Consider the following 24,070-nt stretch of genomic DNA (forward strand, 5'->3'; position numbering starts at 1 on the left):
TACTTTGAGTACTTATTTTCTATTTTTTTTTAAAAAAAACTAAAAATATGTTTAATTTAACTATTTTTCAATAAAAATCATGAAATGATTTTATGCATTTGCAAACAATTACTCTTTGTTGCCTGTTTAAAAAAATACTAAGTGATTTGTGATACCACACGTCTGCATCCCAATATGTGTTATTGCGTCATTCTGCAGGTAGGAATGTTTGATACGCTTATTTGATGATTTTGGAATCAAGGTTCAGTCTACTGCATGTCTTTTGTGTGTGCTTGATTCTTAATTGGTAAATACCAAAGTTAGAAATTGGTGATTGTTACCAGATTCGGTTAGTTATGTGCAGTTTACTAATCTATATTATGACCCACTTAGTTATGTGCAGTTTACTAATCTATATTATGACCCCTACTTTTCTATCAATATTGCTTTTCATTCATTTTAATTGAGAGAGAGATGAATATTTAGTTTATAAAAAAGAGAGAGAAATAAGGAAACAGTTACAAGAGGTGGACATGATGAACATTGAATTTGTTATTTAACTGTTTTTGTTTTTAATTTTTCAGAGCAAGAAATATACATTAAAAAATGAATTTGTTATGTAACTGATTTGCATTGAGTTTTACAATTGTTTTTCTCCTTTTTATTATTTTAATATTCAATGCTGCATCATACTTTCTTTTATTTTCATTGTAAAAGTCCCTTGTACATTTTATCAGACAACATTCTGAAGAATTAAAAAAAGGATCACCCCATAATTTACCACACTTAAAATGAAGTTCTTATTTTTCCTTATAATTTAGTTTCAATAAATGTTAAAAAATAAATTAAGCATAAAATAATACAATATTTAAATGAAACATAACATATATTATAGAGAATGAATATGATATGATTAGGTATATGATTTAACATTAAGATTGACCAATAAAAATTTTAGTGCTCAATATAGTGTTCTAATATATGGCATACGATTCGTACTCAATTCTAAACGATGTGAGCTTAATTGGACGAAAAATAATAAATTGATGTATTTAAAAAATTTAAGAACTAAATTAAATTATTAGATATTAAATTAAATATTTTAAAATAATTTGAGAATCAAATTGATAGATTAAAGATTACATAGTCTTAAATTAGGCCGCCAACAAATGAGCTTTAACCTCAAGCCCAATATGCTCATGGACAGGATGAAGGATCCGGGCCGAGACATAAAACGAAGGATACGACCATAATTTCACGCGCAAAAGAAAATTAGGGTTTCATTTCATTGTCGCCTATTTAATCTGTAACCTAGCATTTCCACAGACAACAGCTACGCACACTACTTTCCGTGTTCTTAAACTGTGAAATTAACATTCTTGCACGCAGCATGTATTTACAATTGTGTGGCTTGTTTGGATTACAAACCTGTTTCTTTATAACTTCACTTTTAATTATAATTTTTTCCTTTAATCTTAAATGAGTTAACTACATTTTTGTTGCCATCTGCTTGAAAGAATATCCCACTTTGAAAAATTATCACAGCTTTAGCTTAGCCTTATGGAAGTTTGGTTTAAACAAAAAAAATATGAAATGAAAGAAAATGAATGAAAAAAATAAAAATAAATGAAATACTTTTTTACATTTTTTTATAGAAAAGAACTAAGTTTTTTCCTTTTATTTGATTATGTAGAGAGTGAAAAGAAATGTTAAAATTGCATAAATACCTTAAACAAGGAATGGAATATGATAAAAAAAAAAAAAAAAAAGGACTCTTGATGCGTTATCTATTAGAATATTAGAGGACAATTCCCATTAGAACTCCTGGTAAAAAAACAAACAAATCTGATTGTGCCCCAATGGGTTAAAAGATCAATCTCAAACGAGCTTTATGTGCTCTTTGTGTTGGATGATACACCGAAACCGTGGAACATATTTTGATGGATGGGTTAAGTTAAGCCTATGTGGATTAACTAGTGATGTGGGAATTGTCCTACGAGGGATCCCAGAAGGCTGAGTTAAGTCTCCCTGGCTACTCTCAATTTCTTCAACAAGGGAGTTCTTGCTAGTCATCCTTGTGTTGGTTTTTTCCTTAATTCAGATGGAGGGTTCGGTTTTGTCTCTGCCATAGAAATGAGAATTTGGTTTGCTAATGACAGATCCACCACCTGGTTGTATCATGCTGTCCTTCCCGGCTATGTTATATATATTTGGCTGAGTACCTCTTGTAAAAAATTACTAATATTATTGTTCTTAACTTTGTTCAGAGTATTTGGGTTTAGTGAAGAATAAAACCAATATGTTATTTGGACTCAGATTATTTCCATGCTTCATTGCATAAGAATCATCATCATCATAACTTACGAGAGAATAATATGAATGACGCAAAAATGGTACTTGTTGCATTTAACTTTTGGTCTAATTCGAGTTTAATTTTTCACAATTCATTTGATGTCATTCAATTCAATATATAACATTTGTTCAACATAAGAAACGTATTGTGTTTTTTTTTTTTTACGAACAAGAAGCGTATTGTTATTAAAAGCCTTGTATTGAAATTTCGACATAAGGATGACGCGACGAAACCAATGTTTATCTCATGTGTTCTTGTATGTTGACCAAATTCAGTTGGTCTTCATGGTGGTGGGTACGCATGGCAATGAAACCCGTACATATAAGAATACTCGAGTTGATTGAGTTGATGGAGTGCGAATTGAGAGATTATTCGATTTTTTTAATTGGGATCAAGAAAGGAGATGTGATTACTCGTCTCATATTCATTCTTGTACTCGTTCCGATAATAAAATTATAAAAATTTTATTAATTACTTGTTAATTTTTTACAATTTTTACATAATTTAATATTCTTTTCTTGATGATTTTTGTAGACAAATGCGATGCAAGTACAAATAATTAAAAATAAATGTGTAATAATCAATTTTTTAAAATCAGATTTTCAATGTAATTTTTTACAATTTTTTTTTACAAATCTAAAGGAGAGGAGAATACCCGATACCCAACGAATATGAGAATGGGGTAACAAATTTTAATCCGTCGGATATCGGAGACGAGTACAGATAAATGTTGGGAAATCAGGGACTAGGGGCAATACCCATTTTTGTCGCGCCCCCATTGCCATGTCTAGTGGTGAGATTAAGGATAAATTGAGATTAATAAAATTTAAAGAGTACTAGTATTTGAACCAAATTAGATGATACTAATAAGTTAGTGCATATTTGAAAATTTGGTGTAAAATAACTTTTAAAGAAAAAAAAAATTTATCAAAAGATCATATTCTTATTTTTATTTTCATTTTATTTTTATTTGTTAGATGTAAATTAGAACATGCACTACAATAATTTTAATTATAAATCAAACATGTCACTAAAATTGGTACTACTGTATGTGTGGAGTATACTATGTCACTATGCCACTGGTTGATGTTGAAAGGAAGATTTTTTGCCAAAACATACACTCTTTCTCTCCAAAAATAAATAAATTAATATACACTAGTTTGGCTTTTAATTCCCAAATTACACCATTTTTTTGTGACATTGAGATGTAGGGATTTGACAACCCGACTTCTCAGTGATTTTTATTTTTTTTTAATTTAAATTTTATTTTTATTCTAAATTTATGTTTTAGTTTAAATTATTATACACAAAAGTTAAGAAGTTAAAAAGTTGGGATTCATCCCTATTTTTTATCTATGGTTTTACTCCAATTTACTCTAATCAAGAATTAAGAGAATCTAACTTACTTGAATGTTATAAATCCTTCATACCTTATTTAATTCTTACCTATAAAAAATCCCAATCAAGAAAAAAATCCCAATTAAGAGAATCTAACTTACTTTAATTATAACCGAAACAAAGCTACGTAACTTGATTACAAAATGTACGAGAAACCAAAATTAGTGATGGTGAAAAAAATCACCGACAAAAGTAAGAATCTACACGTGATCTGAGATCAGAGACATACTTTAAGAAGCAACAATCAACAGCCGAAAACCAAAATTAAAGGTATATATTCCTTAAATTGCTTTGTCCCTTTGACTTTTGCCATCGTGATGATTAATTAAAGGTTTAGCAAACCCCTTCGAACTTCATACAATTGACTGAATTGAGAATTTTATTTTCACATTCGAGGAAGCGATGCTACAACATCACTTTTTTTGTTCTGTATTGTGCTTTTTAACTGCCTTTTTTCTTCTTCTTTTTTTGCCTCCCTAACAAAGACATGTAAAAGTAATTGTAATAATATTCGTTTCTTATGGAATGCAATCAGTTGATTGATGTAACTATAAACTATTATCTCCTTAATATCGAAAGACAAGTGAAGCCAAACACAAACAAGATAGGGCCTAGGGAGAGGTGTGGTCCATGAATGATGAGGTATGGGTGACCAAACAATGAATGAATAATTGAAGCATCCTTGACCGTTGCTTGAGTTTGTGTCATCCTCAATAATATACTAGTCCCTTGGCTACAGAAACCGATAAGCCTAAAACTGGAATTGCACACATTTACGTTTTTGATTTTGATTTTGTTTTTGGCAATCTCGCCCCACATCAAATGTCACCCGCATTCCGGCAAGTAGTGGATGGTTTCCTCTAGCGGTGCTTTGCCTTTGGGCCACTGGGCCCGCAATTACTCCAGCCCATCATGCCTTGTTGCTGTCCGTTAAAGGGTAGCATAATAAAATAAAAGTAGATCAACAAAATGAGAGCAAGTATTTCAAAAAAAAAAAAACATAGTAAAAAAACACTTCCTCTATTTATATTATCAAGATTTATTTATCTTAAAACATTCATTATCTCAAAAATACCTATATTACTTAATAGTATTTCATGAATTTAAATCTAAGTTTACTATCAAACTCACCTTTTAAAACAATTATTACACAACAAGTTATAATTGAATGTCATAAAAAAAATTGATTATTGTGCTAACACGTGAAAAAAATTTATATTTAATTTTTTTATGTATAATTTGTTTGGACCAATGATAGAGATTAATTGTGATCTAATGAGTTATAAGAAATACGTGGCACATGATCCTAGACAAAAATAAATAAGAATTGTAAAATAATGTATTTTATAGCTTTTCTGAAAGATTTTTTTTTTTAATTTCTTCTCATGCCCATACATGAATACATGAATGAGAATTTTTATTTTTATTTTTTTGTCTGAAATAAAGTTAAAAATTGGGAGCAGTGAATGTTAAGGATGACTTTTGACTTGAATGCAACAAGAAGTAAAGTTCACTTTAAGTTGGAGGCTTGGAGCATCGCCATCCATAACACAACACAATCGACAATCCTAATGGTTCCGACAAAGCTCGACCTGAGTGTGATCTCATGATGTTTCTGCTCTAACTATGTTTGATTTGGATACCCAACAACAAAAAGAGTGTTGTCGTGTTGTTGTAGTTAATAGTAATAGGACTAAGTAAGAGTAGTGGAAAACATGAACAACAGCAGTGGCGGAGGAGGACGAGGAACTTTGATGGGTTTGAGTAATGGGTATTGTGGGAGGTCGCCATTCACAGTGTCTCAGTGGCAGGAACTGGAGCACCAAGCTTTGATCTTCAAGTACATGCTTGCGGGTCTTCCTGTTCCTCTCGATCTCGTGTTCCCCATTCAGAACAGCTTCCACTCTACTATCTCGCTCTCGCACGCTTTCTTTCACCATCCCACGTGTGAGTTCTCCAGGAACTTGTTTTGCTCATGTTTTCCTATTTTCATGAACAATGTTAGATTTACATTGTTTTTTATTTATTTTAGTTTTTATCTGAAGATTTGATTTGATTCTATAATCGGCATTTGTTAGTGATTGATTATTTCTTAAATTTTTTGGTGAACTCAAGTAAAGATTCCATTTTTGTCAATGCTTTTCTTCCAACCCTAATGACTGCATATTGCTATAATAGCCCTTCCTTCGTCCCCGAATGACCCTGATAGGCCAGGGACTATACCAAAGGAGATGGACCTGCAGGATACAGGAAGCAGCAGTTACCCAAGCACCCGAAGGACGTGTGAAGAAACTCTAAATTCTGTTAGAAGTTGGATTAGCTGGCAAGATAGGACTGGTAGCACCTAGTAGGAGACTATGCTTGTTAGAATAATTCGGTTATAGGAGAATTTGCTGATTTGGTTGTTTTCTGTTGTCAAGTTAAATAAGGAAAAGAAAAACCAGAAACTTTTACTTTCTGCAGTGGCGAAGAGAATGAAAATTGCACTTATCCACGGGAAACTTAAAACCTTTATGCAAGGAACTGAAATTCTGAAAAGCCTTATAACTACCCACTAAAGCTACACCACGATCATAAACTGAACAACAATTAAAAAAATAACCAAATCTAAATAACAGTAAATATTTAAAAACCTTTGACTTAGTAACGAGTAACAACTACTCCACATCAGCAGTCTTAAACGCATCATCTAACACTAGCTATGTATACTTTCATTTTGTCTTTACTGCTGCCAAATGAATGTCTCTTGTTCATTAAGGTCTGGGGTGGTGTGTTTGGAATGTTGGTAATAAAGTAGCTGTGCATGACTAACTTTGCAGTGAGTTACTGTTCCTTCTATGGGAAGAAGGTGGACCCTGAGCCAGGACGATGCAGGAGGACTGATGGAAAAAAGTGGAGGTGCTCCAAGGAAGCATACCCAGACTCCAAGTACTGCGAGCGCCACATGCACCGTGGCCGCAACCGTTCAAGAAAGCCTGTGGAATCACAAACTATGACTCACTCATCTTCAACTGTCACATCACTCACTGTCACTGGGGGTAGTGGTGCCAGCAAAGGAACTGTAAATTTCCAAAACCTTTCTACAAATACCTTTGGTAATCTCCAGGGTACCGATTCTGGAACTGACCACACCAATTATCATCTAGATTCCATTCCCTATGCGATTCCAAGTAAAGAATACAGGTACAGACATCTTTATCATATTTTGCACCCATTGTTTGCTTGGAATTTGAAAAATACTTCCACTGTAAAGAATAGAATAGAAAATATATCTTTAATTAAAGTTGTTTTGCTTGGCATATTCAATGGAACTGCCTGTACTTCTTCACATTCTTGAGTTTTAATATTTTAATTTGAATTTGTGGCAGTTTTTTATAACTACCGTCAGCCTGTGAGGATAGATTTCCGATATGAGGATAGTGATATGCTTTTATTGTGCATTTCTAATTTTGGGACAGAGATCTGCAAGCATTATAACTAATTGTTAGAACGGTATTCACTGCAGAAGTATCTACGTCTTTGTGTATATTGTCAAAAGAAATACTAGAGCTGTTGGTTGCCTTGCTTTGCTTCAGCTGCTGTATTATTTTTTTTTCAATGTTGATGAGGAGAATTGTAGTTTTTCATTAAAAATCCTGAACTCTTATTTTGTTTATTTCCGGTTTCTGTTTTATATTCTTTTCTAGTGTTGGGTGATGGTCTGACATGTGGAATAGCCGAATAGGTACTAGATTTAAGAGACCTTAATGAATCAAAACTGTTTCCAAACTACGCCTTGTTGAGTACTTCGACAAAATTTTGAGAAAGAGAAGTGATCCTTTAATTGTCTCTTTTCTAGTTTTTCATTTTCTTGCACTGATTTATTTCTGAATATGAAGTACATATTGAAGGCTCGGTTGTCCATCTGCAGTAAGTATCTGCTATATGGGGATAATGAGAAAGGTAGGTATACACGTCACGGACTGAATGACTTCTAATTTTTGTTTGGGTAGAAAGGATGCATTTCCTTCAACATTCAACAACAGAAGGGTGTCTCACACTTTGCTCTTAATACACTATTAAATATAGCTGTGAATTTTGTTCTGTTCCACACAGCCATATTAATTTGTTCTTTCTTAAATAGTAAATTGCACATTATAAGGCAAAGTTATTTCTATTCCTCCGAATATTTATGTGATATTACAATTAAATAAATTTGATAACACTTTGCTGATGGATTTATGGGAAAAAAGACAAGCTGAGAATTTATTCTAAGTTTTGGCTTTTGCAGTTTAGCCTAATTTAGTAGGGAGACTGCAGTCTGTCATTGAATTCAAAGATTTAATTGCACTCTGTGAAGTTTGAACTTCTGGTGGTTTTCACTTTTCAACACCTTTCTTTCTCCTTATGTTTCATTTCATTCAGACTAATTAGGATCTTGATTGAGTAATTTCATCATATGATAGTATTTTTTTCTTTAATTCACTGTTACTTCCACCATATAATTTCAATGTTGTGATGTGAATTTATTAAAAATAATGAGACCTCAAAAGCTTTAATTTCATTGAATAATCGTAGAACATTTGCAACTAGGATAGCATTGGTGGTGACCTTGTCTAGTCTTCTTCTCTTTGCCCTCTTTGATTTGTTCCTTTTGCTAATGTCATGCAATCATTATCATGATTATTTGTTTGTAGTTTGTACTATTTAGCTTGCCAATAAGGCATGTTGTTATATTGTAATGATAAGTTTCCTGTATAATTAAATATGACTGTGGGCAATTTTACTTGAACTAAACAGGTATGTTCAAGGACTTAAATCTGAGGGTGGTGAGCACTGCTTTTTTTCTGAAGCTTCTGGAAGCAACAAGGTTCTCCAAATGGAGTCACAGCTGGAAAACACATGGCCTTTGATGTCAACCAGAGTTGCCTCTTTTTCTACGTCAAAATCAAGTAATGATTCCCTGTTGCATAGTGATTATCCCCGGCATTCGTTTTTATCTGGTGAATATGTGTCGGGAGAACACGTAAAGGAGGAGGGCCAGCCTCTTCGACCTTTTTTTAATGAATGGCCTAAAAGCAGGGAGTCATGGTCTGGTCTAGAAGATGAGAGATCCAACCAAACAGCCTTCTCCACAACTCAACTCTCAATATCCATTCCTATGTCTTCCAATTTCTCTGCAACGAGCTCTCAGTCCCCACATGGTGAAGATGAGATTCAATTTAGGTAAAGTTTCAGCTTCTATGTATGGATTAGCTGAATCTTGCAATTATATTGTTGCGGATAATTAAGAGCAGTCCTTCGAGATTTTCGGTGCAATGTTATGAAAGGATCAAATAAGTCTAGTAGTATATGTGTGGTCCAAAGGAATCCCATGTTCAAGTATTTTCATTCAAGCTGAGCTGTTGTACAACTTTATGGAACCTCAGCCATTTGTTATAAGCAAGATCATAATCATATTTGATGAACCTTGGAACATTCTTGGTTTTCTATCTAATGAAAACATAAATACTTCGTACTGAATGAATTCATGCTGAATAAAAGTCATTAGTTTTGTTCATGAATTAATGCATCCCTTAGAAGTTGGAAACCCAGTTGTCTCTGCATTGCTTTGCAGAGGCCTCTCTCTTCGTGGTTTGTGGGAAACCTTGAAACTCATTTTTTACTTTTGCACTCAAGGGATTACTTGTATGAGAATATTGGATAGGAATGTTAAATGACGGAAATTTGATAGAATATATGTAATTAATGAAAATCTTTTATATTTGATAAATATCTTTCATATTACATTAGACAATATTGAGCTGTAAATTAGTCAAAGATTCTCCTAAACTCTAGCCTAGCTTATAGCCTTGACATTAGCTTGTATAAATGTATATTATGCAGACAAAGTAATGAGAAATGACAGGAAACAAATTTCTTTTATGGTATTAGCCTAGGTTTTCTCTCCTCTCCTCCACCTAGCCACCATTCCCACCACTTCTCTTTACTTTCTTTCGTTCCCTTCCTCCTTGTTTGTCACCCTCAATGGTTGCCCAACCCAGGTTGCACCTGACTTTAGCAATCACTGTGAAATCCCTCCCTCAATGGTTGCCCAACCCAAGTTGCACCTGACTTTAGCAATCACTGTGAAATCCCTCCTACTAGTCACGCTAGACAATGATCCAAACCTAATCACCCGGTATGGAAACCATTTTCTTTCTCCTCTTATTGGAATATCTAGCATATTGTTCAACTTTTTTCTCAATTTGTGCTTTCACCTTCTCATGCAAGCTCTTAACAAAATTTGCTTTAGAAAGCTCATCCTTATTCATCATATCAAAAGTGTTAGGCAAAGGTAACAAATCAAGAGGGAACAATGGACTAGAACCGCAAACTACCTCAAAAGAAGAATAAAAAGTAATAGAGTTTACTATCCTATTATAAAAAAAATTCAGCATGGGGTAGACATTCCTCCCAAGCTTTCAAATTCTTACCTACCGAGTACCTTAGAAGTTGAGATAAAGTTTGATTTACCAAGGTGACAAACATAGCACATGAGCTCAAGCTTTCTCTCACCCATCCTTTTTTCATCAAGCTCTCCACTTGTCTTTGGATCTCTTTTGTCTCTTCCGGATTGCTTCTATATGTTGGCTTATTTGGTAAGGAAGCTCCTAGAATGAAATCAATTTGGTGCTCTATCCCTCTCAAAGAAGATAACCCATGAGGAGTGTCTTTGGAGAAGACATCCAAAAACTCCTTCAATACTTCTTCCATGCCTATAGGCAAAGAACTAGCAATAGAAGACAAACAGTAATCATGAGGCATTAGTAAATACAAAGGTTGTCTAGCCAACATCACTTTCTTCACCTTTTTTTCTCTCATGAACAAACTCTGTATTTTTCTCTCTTCTTGATTTTCATATTTTTTTTTACAGTTTCACTCTTTTTTTTTATCTCCACTTTTTTCTTTCTTTTCTCTTCTTTCAATAATTTTGTTTTTCTTTTCTTTTCTCTCTTGTTCTCTTTTCACTCTCGTTTTTATTTGATCCTCACAAACCTCACTTGGAGACAAATGTGTGAGGGTAACCTGTTTTCCTTTATGTACAAATGAAAATCTGTTTGTCACACCATTATGGACAATGTTCCTATCATACTGCCAAGGTCTTCCAAGTAAGAGACGACTAGCTTCCATAGGGACTACATTAAACAATATCTCATTAACATATTTTTCAATGGAAAAGCATATTAAAACTTGTCTATCTATAACTAGCTTCACATTCTTACTCAACCACTGTAGTTTGTAAGGCCTAGGATGAGGGGAAGTTTTCAAAGCAAGATTTTCAATCAATCTTTGGCTAGCTACATTGGTGCAACTACCCCCATCAATAATCAAAGAGCATATTTTCCCCATGACCATGCACCTAGCATGAAAAATGTTCTCCCTTAAAGTTTCATCTATGTCCTTACACACACTATCCATTAACCTCCTAACCATCAAAAGATCACCTTCCAGGGGTTATACATCACATTCACTTTCACTCTCACTAGAAGAACTAGAAAAGCTAGAAGAAGATGCACTAATGATATCCCCATTATCCAACACAACCATAGTCCTTTTGTTAGGACATTGGAAGGCAATATGACCCTTTCCCAAACAATTAAAACATTTAATAGAACTTGTTTTTGAAAAAGTGGGAATAGGGTTAGAATTATTTTTACTAAGTGCAACACCTTTCTCATGAGATTTGAATGAAGATCCTCCTTCATTCTTGAATGTCTCCTTATCTTTCCAAGTTGAAGAGCCATATGGGGACTTCTTGAATATTTGCTTCCTCTTTAATTAATGGTCCACCTTGATAGCTTGATGAATGAAATCCTCCAAAGAGGAAGCAAATATACAAGAAGTCCCCATATGATTTTTCAACTTGGAAAGATAACACCTGATTTCAAGAACCAAAGCTCTCGCCAAGCTCTTTGTGAAATCTCTTATTCCTTGTTCAAGTGACTGGTCCATCCATGTTGAGCCCACTCAAACCAAACTCTTTCTCCTTGGATAGTTCTCTATCACTATGTCGGTTTTGTAGCATACATTTAACAACATGATCCCTTGCCACCATTTGAAATCGCCAAGTCTAGATTGGAACTCGAAGAGTAAAAAATTCTTCAACAAGCCACTCATGAATCTGGCCAATCTTCCTCAATGGCTGCCCTTGTTGCAAATCCCCAAAATTTTGATGATGATATGAATCGCCAAAATTCCTCTCAAGTTAACCATAATAATAATAATAATAATAATAATAATAATAATAATAATAATTGAATAGGGGCAACAACAATAAGAAAAATAACAAAAATTCGAGTGGCCAAAATTCCAGCAAAGGTGGTCACGACTCCGACAGCGGGCAAGGTGTTAGCGGTGGTAACCGTGGACAGCAGCAGCAATGGCAGGCTCCTTAACAGTGGGTGTGGCAGCAAGGTGCTCCTTGGATTGTGTCGCCATGTCCATATCCCACATATAGTTGGGCCAGGCCCAATGCAACTCAGGCCAGAACAACCTGGTCTCCTTGGATCTAAGCCATAGCAGGCAACATTTAATGTTGCCACACCCAACCTGAAAGATATTGAAGCAGTTCTTCATACTCTACGTCTTGCTCAACCAGACCCGTCATGGCATATGGACACCGAAACAACATCCCATATGACTTATTTGCAAGGTAATCTCTTGTCTTATTTTAATTTGAGCAAAAATAAAAGGTATAATTATTGGAAATGGCCAATATATTCTTATTTGTGGTTTTCGTAGTGCTAATTTATCACCCCCCACACCTTCCATTAGTGTTAAAAAATGATCTTCATGCCCCCAACTTGATTAAAAACTTAGTTTTAGTTTGCAAATTTACTACAGATAACCAAGTTTTCGTTGAATTTGATCCATTTGGGTTTTCTGTGAAGAAATTTCAAATAAGGATGACACTAATGAGATGTAATAGTCGGGGTGAGCTCTATCCCATTACCACCACCACGAATCAAGCCAACTCACTTTCAACTTTTGTAGGTTTGTCTTCTTCTCTATGGCATAACCATTTAGGTCACTCGGGAGATCCTATTTTAGATTCCCTTAGGCGAAATAATTTGATTGAATATAACAAAACTAGAAACTCTCATGTTTGTCATTCTTGTTCTCTTGATAAACATGTTAAATTTCCATTTGTTGATTCTCCCAACTCTACTTATGTGCCATTTGATATTTTGCATAATGATTTATGGACATCTCTCGTTTTGAGTTCTGCAAGTCACAAATATTATGTGCTTTATTTGGATGATTATTTGAAATTTTTATGGACTTTTCCTATTTCCAAAAAATCTTAACTTTACTCCACTTTTATTACCTTTAGAGCTTATATTAAAACTTAATTCGAACAAGAGTTAAAAAATATCCAATGTGACAATGGTAGAGAATATGATGATGGTCCTTTTTTGAGTCTTTGTGAAGCTAATGGAATTTCTTTTCGTTTTTCATGCCCTGATACTTCATCTCAAAATGGAAAAGCCGAAAGAAAAATTTGTTCTATTAACAACATTATTCACACATTGTTAGCTCATGCTTCACTACCTCATTCATTTTGGCACCATGCATTACAAATGGTAACATATCTCTTTAACATCTTACCAAGTAAAACTCTTGCCTATCAATCTCCTTTGAAAATTCTATACCAAAAAGACTCATCATACTCTCACTTACGAGTTTTTGGTTGCTTATGTTATCCTCTTTTTCCTTCCACTACGATAAATAAGCTCCAACCTCGTTCCACACCTTGTGTCTTTCTAGGTTACCCATCAAATCACCGAGGCTACAAATGCTATGATTTATCCTCAAATAAAATCATCATTAGGTGCCACGTATTATTTGATGAAAATCAATTCTCATTCTCAAAGTTGCACACTCCAACTTCCTCCACTTATGATTTCCTAAATGATGGACTTTCTCCTCACGTGATCCATCATCTTCACAATCAAGCCACTCCTCAAACAAATGTGTCAGCCTAGACAAGTCAACCATCACCTCAGCCGACCCAATTAGCTCACCCATCTCCTCAGTCAGCCCAATTAGCTCAAACATCTCCACAGCCAGCCCAATCATCACCCTCAAGACTCACATCTTCTTTTTCCAAAGTGGGTCACTCATTTCTTGGCCCAAACACAACATTTACCCTCCCTCCCATTTTCCAGCCCACTTCGAGTTCAGACAACAAACTTGTTTCGAGGAGCCAACATGGTATTTTTATGCCAAATAAAAAATACCATCGTGGCCTTCTAAATCATGTCACAAAATCACCTTTACCTTATAACCCCGTGTCTGCACTCAAAGACCTAAATTGGAAAATGGCCATGGATGATGAATATAATGCTCTTATTAAAAATAAAACATGGGATTTGGTGTCTTGTCCACCTGATGTTAAATTGTTAATGTTATTCGATCTATGTGAATTTTCAGACATAAAGAAAAATTTGACAGTTCTTTTGAGAGGAATAAAGCTCGTCTTGTAGGTGATGGTGCAGGTCAACAGGTTGGGGTGGATTATGGAGAAACATTTAGCCCGGTAGTCAAACCAATGACATTCGCACAGTTCTCAGTCTTGCTCTTTTTAAGGCTTGGCCCATTCATCAGTTGAATGTTAAAAATGCATTCTTGCACGGTGAACTAAAAGAAACAGTGTACATGCATCAACCCTTAGGTTTCAAGGATTCAAATTGTCCTAATCATGTCTGTCTTTTGCGGAAATCGTTATATGGGCTCAAGCAAGCTCCTAGAGCTTGATATAAACGATTTGCTAATTATGTTTCTTCTATTTGGTTTTCTCAAAGCAAGTCTAATAACTCTCTTTTGATCTACCAGAACGATCATGAGACCGTTAACTTCCATCAATTGATGTTAATAAAATAGTTTGCGAGGCTGATAACTGTGAAATTTGAGTTAATTTGATAATCAATTTTGGCTAATGATGATTGTAATTTCTTCACTTTACTATTATTTTTAATGAAATAATGAAGAAATTAATATCTTTGTAAAAAATTTATTAGCAGAAGTCAAAAGAATAAGATTTCAAGTGCTTTAGAAGAAAAATTGATGCAAAAACTGAAGAAAAAGCCTTGAAGAAAAGTTGAAAGAATTGGACAGCTCACTCAGCATACAATCTTTGCCTCTGCATACATCTTCATGCTTAATGCGATTTACTATTCAATCTTTGCAAAGGGAGTTGGGAGAGAGAATAGATAAATTAGGTTCTTCATTGTGAGGGACTAGGGTTCAGTGTCTTAATAGATGTGAGTGAAAACATGGATTTCATTATATAGAGAAAATCTTTTACATTACATTATAAGTAGTTTTGGCATGCTAGGCCCTAACATTATTACATTCTGACTTTTTTTTTTTGCATTTAGTTTATTATTTATTTTTCTTGTTATCTTTTTTTTGCCTTACTCCAAATTTCACACTTTTAATTCCTTATCTTTTCTTCTTCTCATTGCTTAATAATTGGGCTAGCATCGCTTAAGTACAACCAAAGTCTCTATGGATTCGACACTTGGACTTCCATTTTAATCTTTACTATTTGTGATAAAATTGGTACACTTGTCAATAAATTAACACAGTGAGACAAATTTGTCACAAAATCAACGTGATCATACTAAATAAATTTGACAAAAATGTCAGTAAGTTATCATTATTAGACCTAAATGTAATAATTTTTTGTTGGACGAAAATAACAATACTTTTTTTTTGGAGGAAAATATCAATAATTTTGTTTGGACGAAAATGTTAGCACATTTCCATTGGACCAAAATGTCAATAATTTATCATTGTTGGACAAAAAATATCAGTAATTTTTTCATTAGATACTAATGTCAGCAATATTTTATTGGACTTAAATATCAATATATTTTTATTAGACTAATTTGTTAGACTCTAAATTTCATTTCATTTAATTGTAAAATATGATTTTAAAACAAATTTTTATTTTTTTTATCGTTACAAACATAACATTACAATAATCATTGAAAAAAATGATAAACATAATTTAAAAAAAATATAATAATAACCATAATATTGATTAAAAATTATAATTTAACTGTCACAATAGAAATTATCCAAAAATAAATATTTTACCAGTTTATCAAAATAAACATTACAACACTATACCAATAATTATAAATTATCCAAATTATAATAATTAGTGATAGTCTACTGTATATAAACATATTTCATATACGAGGACTGCCCAGCTCCAAGATTGGAAAAAAAAAATACCCAATTAAAAACACGAACCAATCCATAACAGTTGATAAAAAATAATCTATACTGATTTACTATGCCTCATGAACACAATTCGACCGACTCAGTGTACGTAGTATAGAAAAGTATACGACTTCGTCCAAAGTGAGGTAGAGAAATTAGTAGTTTACAATGAAACAAGCAACACAACAAACAAACTTTGCACCAGGGAATTAAAGAAAAGAAAAAATGTCACTTCGTTAAATGATACACCAAAACCATGAAAAAAGACAATACCACCGCCCAGAGTGGCTTAATCAATAACTCATACATCTCTTATCTCAATGAAGAAGCATACATCAATCAGAAACTCTGATAAAATTTCTTTAACACTGTACACGTGCGGGCCAAATAATAAAAACGACTATAAAAGAGATGCTGAGCTATTTTTCCATGGATAAGAGGATCTTCGCCCTGTGAGTTGGGGTGTGAAGCTAAGGCCAAACATCTCCTTGAGGGCCTTGCCTCGTTCCCAAAACCTCACTAACTTGGCAACTATTGTAGCACTTTGCATTACGTGGTTCATATCATTTTCGCTCCATAAACTGTTCGCTAGTTGTACCCTCCTGCGCTTTGAATCCAATGCAATGCCACACTCCTCGTATAGCCTTCTTCTCTCCTTCTCGGAAAGCCTCCTCTGCATAAGCTTCACAAGCATTCCTCTTTCTCGCCGAAGTGCTTTCACGCTGTATCCCCCCCAACCAAACACATGTCAACATGAAATAGACGATATGGTGCAAGGAAAAGCCATGTGAATCAAATAAACAAAACTTGCAATAGTTTTTTTGTAAGGGATGGTTAGATTTTATTTGTAAATACTAAATAAATAGCATGCTAATAGCAAAAGTCATGATCTATTTCTCAAAATATATTCAGCATCAAAGGTTAGCGTAAGTGGCAGAAAGAGAGAACCTTGAAGCTAGTGTGATTGTCTGACTATCTCTCACAGACTTGTTTCCATCAGAAAATGATTCTTTGAGGAAGGACAATCTTCTAAGTTCTACCTCCATGTAAATGGAGTCTGATGGATCACCCCTGAACAAAAGAAAGAAGTAGGTCCTGTGGGTCAATGGTACACAGCAAGATTGCCACAGTTCAATTATCTCTTTTTGATGTCTCTTGAATTGCAGAGACCAATCTAATGGAGTTCCTCCAGGTGCCTCCAACATCGGATCCACACCTACATCTTTCACGTTCTTTCTTCCTGTCTCCTGATCCTACAATTCAGAAAGCAGAATTTACTCAAAAGTATCATCAAGCATCTAGAGATTAAAAAACTGACATTCCAAATTCAGATTTTAATCATCAAAATAGAACATTGTATAAAATTATGAATAAGTAGCACATAAAAGTTACAGAATATAGATATAATTATGTCAAATTGTCAATCATTATCCATGCCTGCTACAAGTATCAATATACAAGTCTTGTTACAGTCGAAGTTGGAGTTTCTCCCACCATTTGCTAGTGAAAAGGAAGAACTTCATGCAATAAATGACAGATAAGAATAAATAACAGAAATTCCAAGAGTAAAGTTCACCTACGTAAGAAGCCATAGTTGTAAACAGTAATACAGTACAACAGTCATATGGATGTGATTAGTGATCAATATTTGTGTAAATAGCATATAACAATTTCCGTTACTTAGGATCATGTGCATTTTCAGTTAAAAGACCAGTAATTCATTAATTGAACTTAAAGAATCAAGAAAGCAGCTGAAATGATTTCTTCTCACCTGACCATCAACAAGCTGTTTCTCATATTCTTGTTTGACCATTTCTTTCATCCCAGCAACAAAAGTCTGGATGCTAGTAATATCCTCATCAGCAGATGTTCTGATGCTGCTGGCTCTAAGATCATCCACAGAAAGACTTCCCATGGAAGACTGAGAACCATTCCTTAACAATCTTGTTGAACCATCATAATTTAATGGAGGAAACTTTCTCTGCAAACCATCTGGTCTTCCAGGGAATCCTTTTTCATATCCATTGGCTGGAGTCCTCTGTACTCCTCCGCCTGACTTGGGAGAACCAGCCATGTGATGTTCCGTACAACTCCAGCTTCTAGTTAATCTAAGATTCTTATTATTTTCTGACATGACCTGTGGAGAGTGTTCATCAGGGGAAGGACATACAAGAGAATCAATGGTTGACTGTACAACATGCAATCTCTGCTCCAGCAATGTTGAATTTTCTTGGATCTGACTGTCTCCGGTATCTTCATTCAAATGTGAAGATATTTCTTGGCTTGTTCCACTTTCCTCTCCAGATATTGGTAAAGCTAACTCCCCATTCTCAACACATCGAACTTCTTTGCAATAATCATCAGGGTCGTCTGTACAAGCAAAAGCTAACAAATGTATAATGATGGGATCTGATGCAGTTCCACCAAAGAATGTCATCATTTTTATCAAACTAACTACTACAGGCATAGATATTAAATATGCAAGGACCTACCATCAGGATCACTGTCTTCATCATTATAATGAGGATTGTTGAACTCTCTAATGTGTGTATTAGGACGATGAGGACCACAAATGCTTGATGACTCTGATACTGAACAGTCATCTTCCCAGATATCTTCCCCTTCCTGCAGATTCAGATGATTATTAATGCTAGCCTGAACAAAAACAATCCCAATTTAGAGGCATGATCTCAAATATATAAAACAATTTCAGCAATTACAAAATAGAAACTACTTTTCCAGATATCTGCTCCTTTCCAACCATGCGAAGCAAATCCTCAACCCTTGATTGAGCAAGGTCACGTTGCTTAGTTAGCTCCCTAATCTCCTTCTCCATCTGAATAATTGAAACTCATATTATCAACATCTAAGGAGTAAGGAAAATGTAAAATGCTATTAATATCACTACAACTATATCTAAGATAACCAACTTCACCCAAAAAAAGTAAGGCTATACAAATATAAAATGGCTGCTGCTACATTCAAATGTTTCCAAGGAGAGTGTGACACACATGTTGAAGACTACTCTAATCGCCAACTAAACTTAAATAACAGTAAGATATATTGAAGAAAAACCTTGCCCCACCCAAAAAATATAGAAAAAGACGGGTAACAAGCAGTCTATTTGGGGTCTACTCCAACATGATGCAGCCCTTCTTCGATATTAGGATACATAAATTCACAAGGGCAGTATAGTTCACTAACACAAGTACCCAGGAAAGAGAGGTTACACTACACAAAATTGTTCTAAATATCTTTGAAATTCCATACGCAGACATGTCCACAATCAATACAGACATAATAGCATAAAAATTCAAACAGAATATGACCTTTTCTATCTGGACATCTTTCTTTCTCAACAATGCTGCATAATCACAATTGGAGGGTACAGGACCAGGAGTTTTCAACTCACTCTCCAATCTAGCCACCTCTTTTTGCAAATGCTTAACCAGCGCCTTATCAGACATCACGACATTAACCTGTGCTTTAGTGGTCACTTCTTTTGCACAACAAGCAAAAAGAAGTGTGTTTCTGGTTTGCTCAACATGGCTTCGTGCAGGGCTCAAAGTGCAAATGATAGCTGTTCTAGCATTTCCACCCAAACAAGGCTGCAGTATGCGTGTCAACTTGGAATCTCTGTAATTGATGTGTCCATGTCTTCCGTTGCTGCATTCATTCACATTATGTCAATGGGACTTCAAACTTTTTTTCTATTTTGATTTGGTGTAGAAGAAAGACTACAGAAACTAGAAATTGGGAAGGGTGTTTAAAGAGCATCATCTAAAATTTTCATGGCAGCACCGGGGAACTTCCAAGTTTTACATATGAACAGTTATATAGAGTAGCTCCTGCCTTAAAGTTTGAACATACAGAAGATTTCTAATGTAAAATATCTCCAATTAGAAACAGGGTACATTAATCTGTCTTCCTTTGTCTCAATTTCTTGACGATGGGTGAAATAAACATCACATTAACTAGATTTCAGCTCTCTAACAACTCAGTTTCATATAAATTAACCAAAGAGGTTACCCTAATATTTTATATATAGAAGCACTATCCTACTCCATTAGCCTATGATATTATAATAGTGAAAAAGATGAAGTATTGTGCTGGTCAGTTTCATGCAAAAAGAATGTAAGCAACCTAATAAGACTAAGCAATAATAAAATTAGATTTTCTAACTATATTAGAAACTACGTAAATAAGGAAGACATCATAAGCCAAGGAAGAAGTAGACAACCTAAGCTTACGAATAACTGTTCCAAGAGTCAGTAAGCTCCGGTTTATATGACAACCTTCTTTTAATCTCATCCCAGCTGATGATGCCTGAGATGCGCGCTCACTCCCTGCCAAATCAACTAAATTCTGCAGAGAAAAAAAAACTAATTAAATAATTATAAAATCTTTGATAAACATTTTATGCCCAGAACAATAGGGAATTTTAAAAAATGTTAACATACCACACTAGCTATTAGGGTGGCTGAGTTGCCTTTGCCCAGGAATTCCCTGGCAGAACTCTCCATTGTCTGAAAGATTGCAACTCCATTAATGGAAGTCTCTCAGTAAAATATATAAAGCACAATATTTTAAGCATACAAGGAGAATGTACATACCAATCTGATGATTTGGTGAGATCTAGAACTCTTTTCATTTAGGTATGTCTCTCCCACCTGTCTCTGAGCTGCAAGAATAAAGTGAGCACTAAGCAATATAGTGGTACCGGCTACTGACTACCCCCTATAACAAGAAAACTATACAAAGTTCATTACCTTCACTGAAGGCTAGAAGCTCTTTTAAATGCTCCCAGTCCCGTAGAGTCTCCTCTGTGAGTTTCTCTAAAATGGGCCCTTTCTGATGAAAATAATGAATCAAGAAAACAACAGTTAATTATGTAATCTTTTTTAGTATTAAACTTCTATCCAATATATATATATATATATATATATATATATATATATATATATATATATATATATACGGCATTCACCTCAGGATCATCACGTAGTCTAAGTGGAGTGTTGTTGTCAGTGCTGAGGAGGTCTCTAACAACTTCATTGTAAATTTCAATTGCTGAGAACTTCAATATAAATGCTCTTTCTTCATGCTAAAAAAGTCAAAATATCTTTATGTCAATAGCACTTACTAATAATGTTATAAACAAGAACTCTAGTGGAGAATGATAGCCAAGAGTTAAACAGGCATATATCAATAGTAGTCTGCTGATCAAAAAAAAAAATATAATAGTAGTCTAATTACCCTCTCTATATAGTCAAAAATATCTGCAACAGCGTATTCAGTTATTCCAACCATCGTGTATGTCTTTCCACTACTTGTTTGCCCATATGCAAAAATACTTGCTGAAAGAATATATAGACACAAATATTAATCAAAGTGCACAAAGCGTATAAGAAACTAGCCAACATAACAATATATACTCACAGTTAATTCCACTGACAACTGAAAGAGCAACTTCTTTGGCTCCTTCCTCATATACCTGCCTCGTGACACAATCACCCCGAAATACTCTGTCTACCACCAATGAAAACGAAAATTTAGAAACACTCTGCCCATAATTAATGAATCTCCAATTCAACGTCTTAATTTAAAAAAAAAAAAAAAATCTTTGAAACAGTATCTTACAACAAAACTATGCAAAATGCATTTTTAAGCGTAACAGAGGTTGGTTTAAAAGTTAAATTTGAAAAAGAAAAAAACCTGGGATTGACTCCTTAGCAAGTCGTGTTAGTATTTGTTAATTAAACGTCATTCTTCAGGTGAAGGAAAGTGATCCCTTAAGGACTATATATTTTCCAAATCTAACCCACTTTAAGTCCCCAATACTTGTTAGTATTTGTTAATATCAGGTCTAAACTTGAAACTGAATTAATACAAAATTCCAAAACAATAAGGCAACATTATTAAAAACAGGCATTTGCTTACCAAATGTGTAGGCGCTTGGAAATGTGGAACCCTCACGCAGTGTGTTCCGGTACAAGATGGTAGTATCATTAATGCATTCCCAGTCTGCTGATTCATTAGCAGCAATTTCCTTCTCATTCAGAGGCCTCAGTCTTATTGACACCAGAATCTTCTCTTCGCGACTACTCACTCCTTGCATCTTCTCCCATTTCAGCAGCTCTTCTCCAGCAATAGCTCCCATTTCTCTCTTCTCTTTTTAACTCAATGTTTTCTCCTCTCCAACCCAATTAACAAGCTAATCAGACCTCAGAACAAGCCCATGACTCCTAAAAGAGGACATAAGTGGGGTGGGTAACTGTTAAAGTTATTCTTCATCTCCCAAAATGCAAGCATTTAAAAGGAAAGATTAGGGAAATACTAAGCCCTTTACTAAATGCTAGAAGATAATCATAATTCATAATCATGAAATGACCAAACTCAGAAAAGATAGCAACCCATTAATTTCGGTTGATAAATAAAATAGGCAATAACAGCAATAGCGAGCTAACTTTAGATTTTATTTATATCCAACCAACGAAAGAAAGACCGAGACAAAACAGAATGCTAACTAATTACGCTTTTATCATCAATAAACTATCAGTGGTTGGCAATATATCACGACCTAAAACTAAAAGACTTCTGTTTTAAGAGAGAGAGATGATCAATCATGGTTTTAGTTTAACACGATTAAAGGACATACCGGTCTTTTAATTATATAATTCTTTGGTACCAAGCTTCATAGGGAGAGAAGAATAAAGAAGGAGGAGCAAAGAAAAAAAAAAAAGAAAAAAGTGTTGCTGGGGCCAAACAAAGCATAAAAAAGCGGGGTTCCCTTTTCTATTAATCCTTCCTTCAACAATGACCAATTGTAATGTAAGAATAGAAAACTTTCAACAGCAGCGACCCCCCAATAACGCTTGAGAACGAAGCAACAGAGTTTTTACATAATAATAAATAATAAATATGAAATTGACCATAAAAATTGGTAGTTATGCACAGCACAACACTGGTCCCCAACAAACAGTACCATCCTTTTCAGTTTTTTTTTCTCACCCTCCTCCTCTTTATTTTTACTTCTAGCCAATTAACAAAAGCATCGCAAACACTCACTCATTTTCATTCATATTATTTTTTGCAAGCCAAGGAATTTTAACCTCTCAACTTCCACATGTCCTTTTCGCCACACTGTAACACCGATAACCTAATCCACATTCACAGCACAGCGTAGTTTATTTATGAATCTACAACCTCCGCTAAGTTCTGGAGCTGCTTTTTTTTTTTTTTTTTTACTTTTTCGTGATCACAATTCAAAAAATCGGATAAGAACTGAAATAGAAACAATTCATCATCTCTACTACTCCTCTTAAATAAATGCCTCGTTGAATGATGCAACGTAGCGTTAAGTGTATTCTTCGAAACAAGGTTCACAACTTGATTGGATCTTTTGGAACTTAGCAAGCGTATTCTTCTTCAGAGGCCGGCACAAGCCACAACGTAGCACGGTAGCGTTAAGTAACTATCAGATGTTGTTAAAAATAATGAAGAAAAAAAACAGAGAGACATAATAGTGATAGAGAAGAAGATAACTATACTTGGTGAGGGAATAGAACAGTTAGAATCTGAAACAACTTCACTTCATGAACCACGAACCACGATCTGAAACTGAAACAGAACACAACCGAACACAATGCGGGTTAGAGAGAGAGTGAAGACTCAACCGACGACTCTCTCTCTCTCTCTCTCTCTCTTCAGAGTCTGAAGCTCACAGCATCGTAGTTGCGAATGGACCAGCGGGCGCGTAAATCTGAAGGGGGTGTCTATTTCTTCCACCATGTTTCTATTCTTTTATTTTTGTCATGTCATTTTTTTAATTTGACTTTTTTGGCTTCTTTTATTTATTTTACCCTCGCTATGGTGGGAGAGAAGAAAAAAGGTAAATGACGATTGGATCCTTGCTTTTTGCTTCGATATTAGTCTCCCAATCACGTGATGGGAGGGACTTTGTGGGTATTTAAGTATTTATGTGAGCGGTTGTGATCCAAACGCCGGCTAGGCACGTGCAGAGTTCTACCCACTCACGTTAATGTCTTAATGACTGTGTTTGAGAAACCGTCCATACGGATTAAA

The 24,070-nt window shown here is 34.6% G+C and overlaps 2 protein-coding genes across 6 annotated transcripts; one reads left to right on the forward strand and one right to left on the reverse strand.

Annotated features, from left to right (window-relative positions):
* Nucleotides 1-5,216: 5,216 nt before the first annotated feature.
* On the forward strand, nucleotides 5,217-9,236 carry LOC114374972 (growth-regulating factor 5-like). Its single transcript, XM_028332700.1, has 3 exons — nucleotides 5,217-5,677; nucleotides 6,550-6,913; nucleotides 8,510-9,236. The coding sequence occupies exons 1-3, from the start codon at nucleotides 5,446-5,448 to the stop codon at nucleotides 8,937-8,939; spliced, it is 1,026 nt and encodes a 341-aa protein (XP_028188501.1). The 5' UTR covers nucleotides 5,217-5,445; the 3' UTR covers nucleotides 8,940-9,236.
* A 6,872-nt stretch (nucleotides 9,237-16,108) lies between these two features.
* On the reverse strand, nucleotides 16,109-23,780 carry LOC114376133 (kinesin-like protein KIN-7E). 5 transcript variants are annotated; one of them, XM_028334069.1, is made up of 15 exons: nucleotides 23,536-23,780; nucleotides 21,926-22,230; nucleotides 21,425-21,514; nucleotides 21,242-21,342; nucleotides 20,973-21,089; nucleotides 20,755-20,836; nucleotides 20,599-20,666; nucleotides 20,446-20,511; nucleotides 20,226-20,350; nucleotides 19,315-19,651; nucleotides 18,720-18,821; nucleotides 18,478-18,640; nucleotides 17,757-18,370; nucleotides 16,934-17,238; nucleotides 16,109-16,707 (listed from the first exon to the last, which is right to left on the reverse strand). In XM_028334069.1, exons 2-15 carry the CDS (start codon nucleotides 22,143-22,145, stop codon nucleotides 16,386-16,388), a joined length of 2,712 nt encoding a protein of 903 aa, XP_028189870.1. In that variant the 5' UTR covers nucleotides 22,146-22,230; nucleotides 23,536-23,780; the 3' UTR covers nucleotides 16,109-16,385. The 5 variants fall into 5 exon arrangements, with proteins under 5 accessions (XP_028189870.1, XP_028189873.1, XP_028189872.1 ...); XM_028334072.1 differs by having other exon boundaries at nucleotides 18,478-18,610; nucleotides 23,536-23,778; XM_028334071.1 differs by having other exon boundaries at nucleotides 17,757-18,355; nucleotides 23,536-23,778.
* Between the last annotated feature and the right edge of the window lie 290 nt (nucleotides 23,781-24,070).

The sequence above is a fragment of the Glycine soja genome, chromosome 11, assembly GCF_004193775.1.
Source record: "Glycine soja cultivar W05 chromosome 11, ASM419377v2, whole genome shotgun sequence".
Lineage (NCBI taxonomy): Eukaryota > Viridiplantae > Streptophyta > Magnoliopsida > Fabales > Fabaceae > Glycine > Glycine soja.

What these genes read in the sequence shown, in the direction of transcription:
- LOC114376133 (XM_028334069.1), bottom strand. Translation starts at nt 22,145, where the DNA reads ATGGGAGCTATTGCTGGAGAAGAGCTGCTGAAATGGGAGAAGATGCAA. An exon ending in TTTTTGACTATATAGAGAGG is followed by an intron (nt 21,090 to 21,241) that starts GTAATTAGACTA and finishes TGACTTTTTTAG; the next exon opens with CATGAAGAAAGAGCATTTAT. An exon ending in ACAGTTATTCGTAAGCTTAG is followed by an intron (nt 19,652 to 20,225) that starts GTTGTCTACTTC and finishes GAATGAATGCAG; the next exon opens with CAACGGAAGACATGGACACA.
- LOC114374972 (XM_028332700.1), top strand. Translation starts at nt 5,446, where the DNA reads ATGAACAACAGCAGTGGCGGAGGAGGACGAGGAACTTTGATGGGTTTG. An exon ending in TTTCTTTCACCATCCCACGT is followed by an intron (nt 5,678 to 6,549) that starts GTGAGTTCTCCA and finishes CTAACTTTGCAG; the next exon opens with TGAGTTACTGTTCCTTCTAT. An exon ending in ATTCCAAGTAAAGAATACAG is followed by an intron (nt 6,914 to 8,509) that starts GTACAGACATCT and finishes TGAACTAAACAG; the next exon opens with GTATGTTCAAGGACTTAAAT.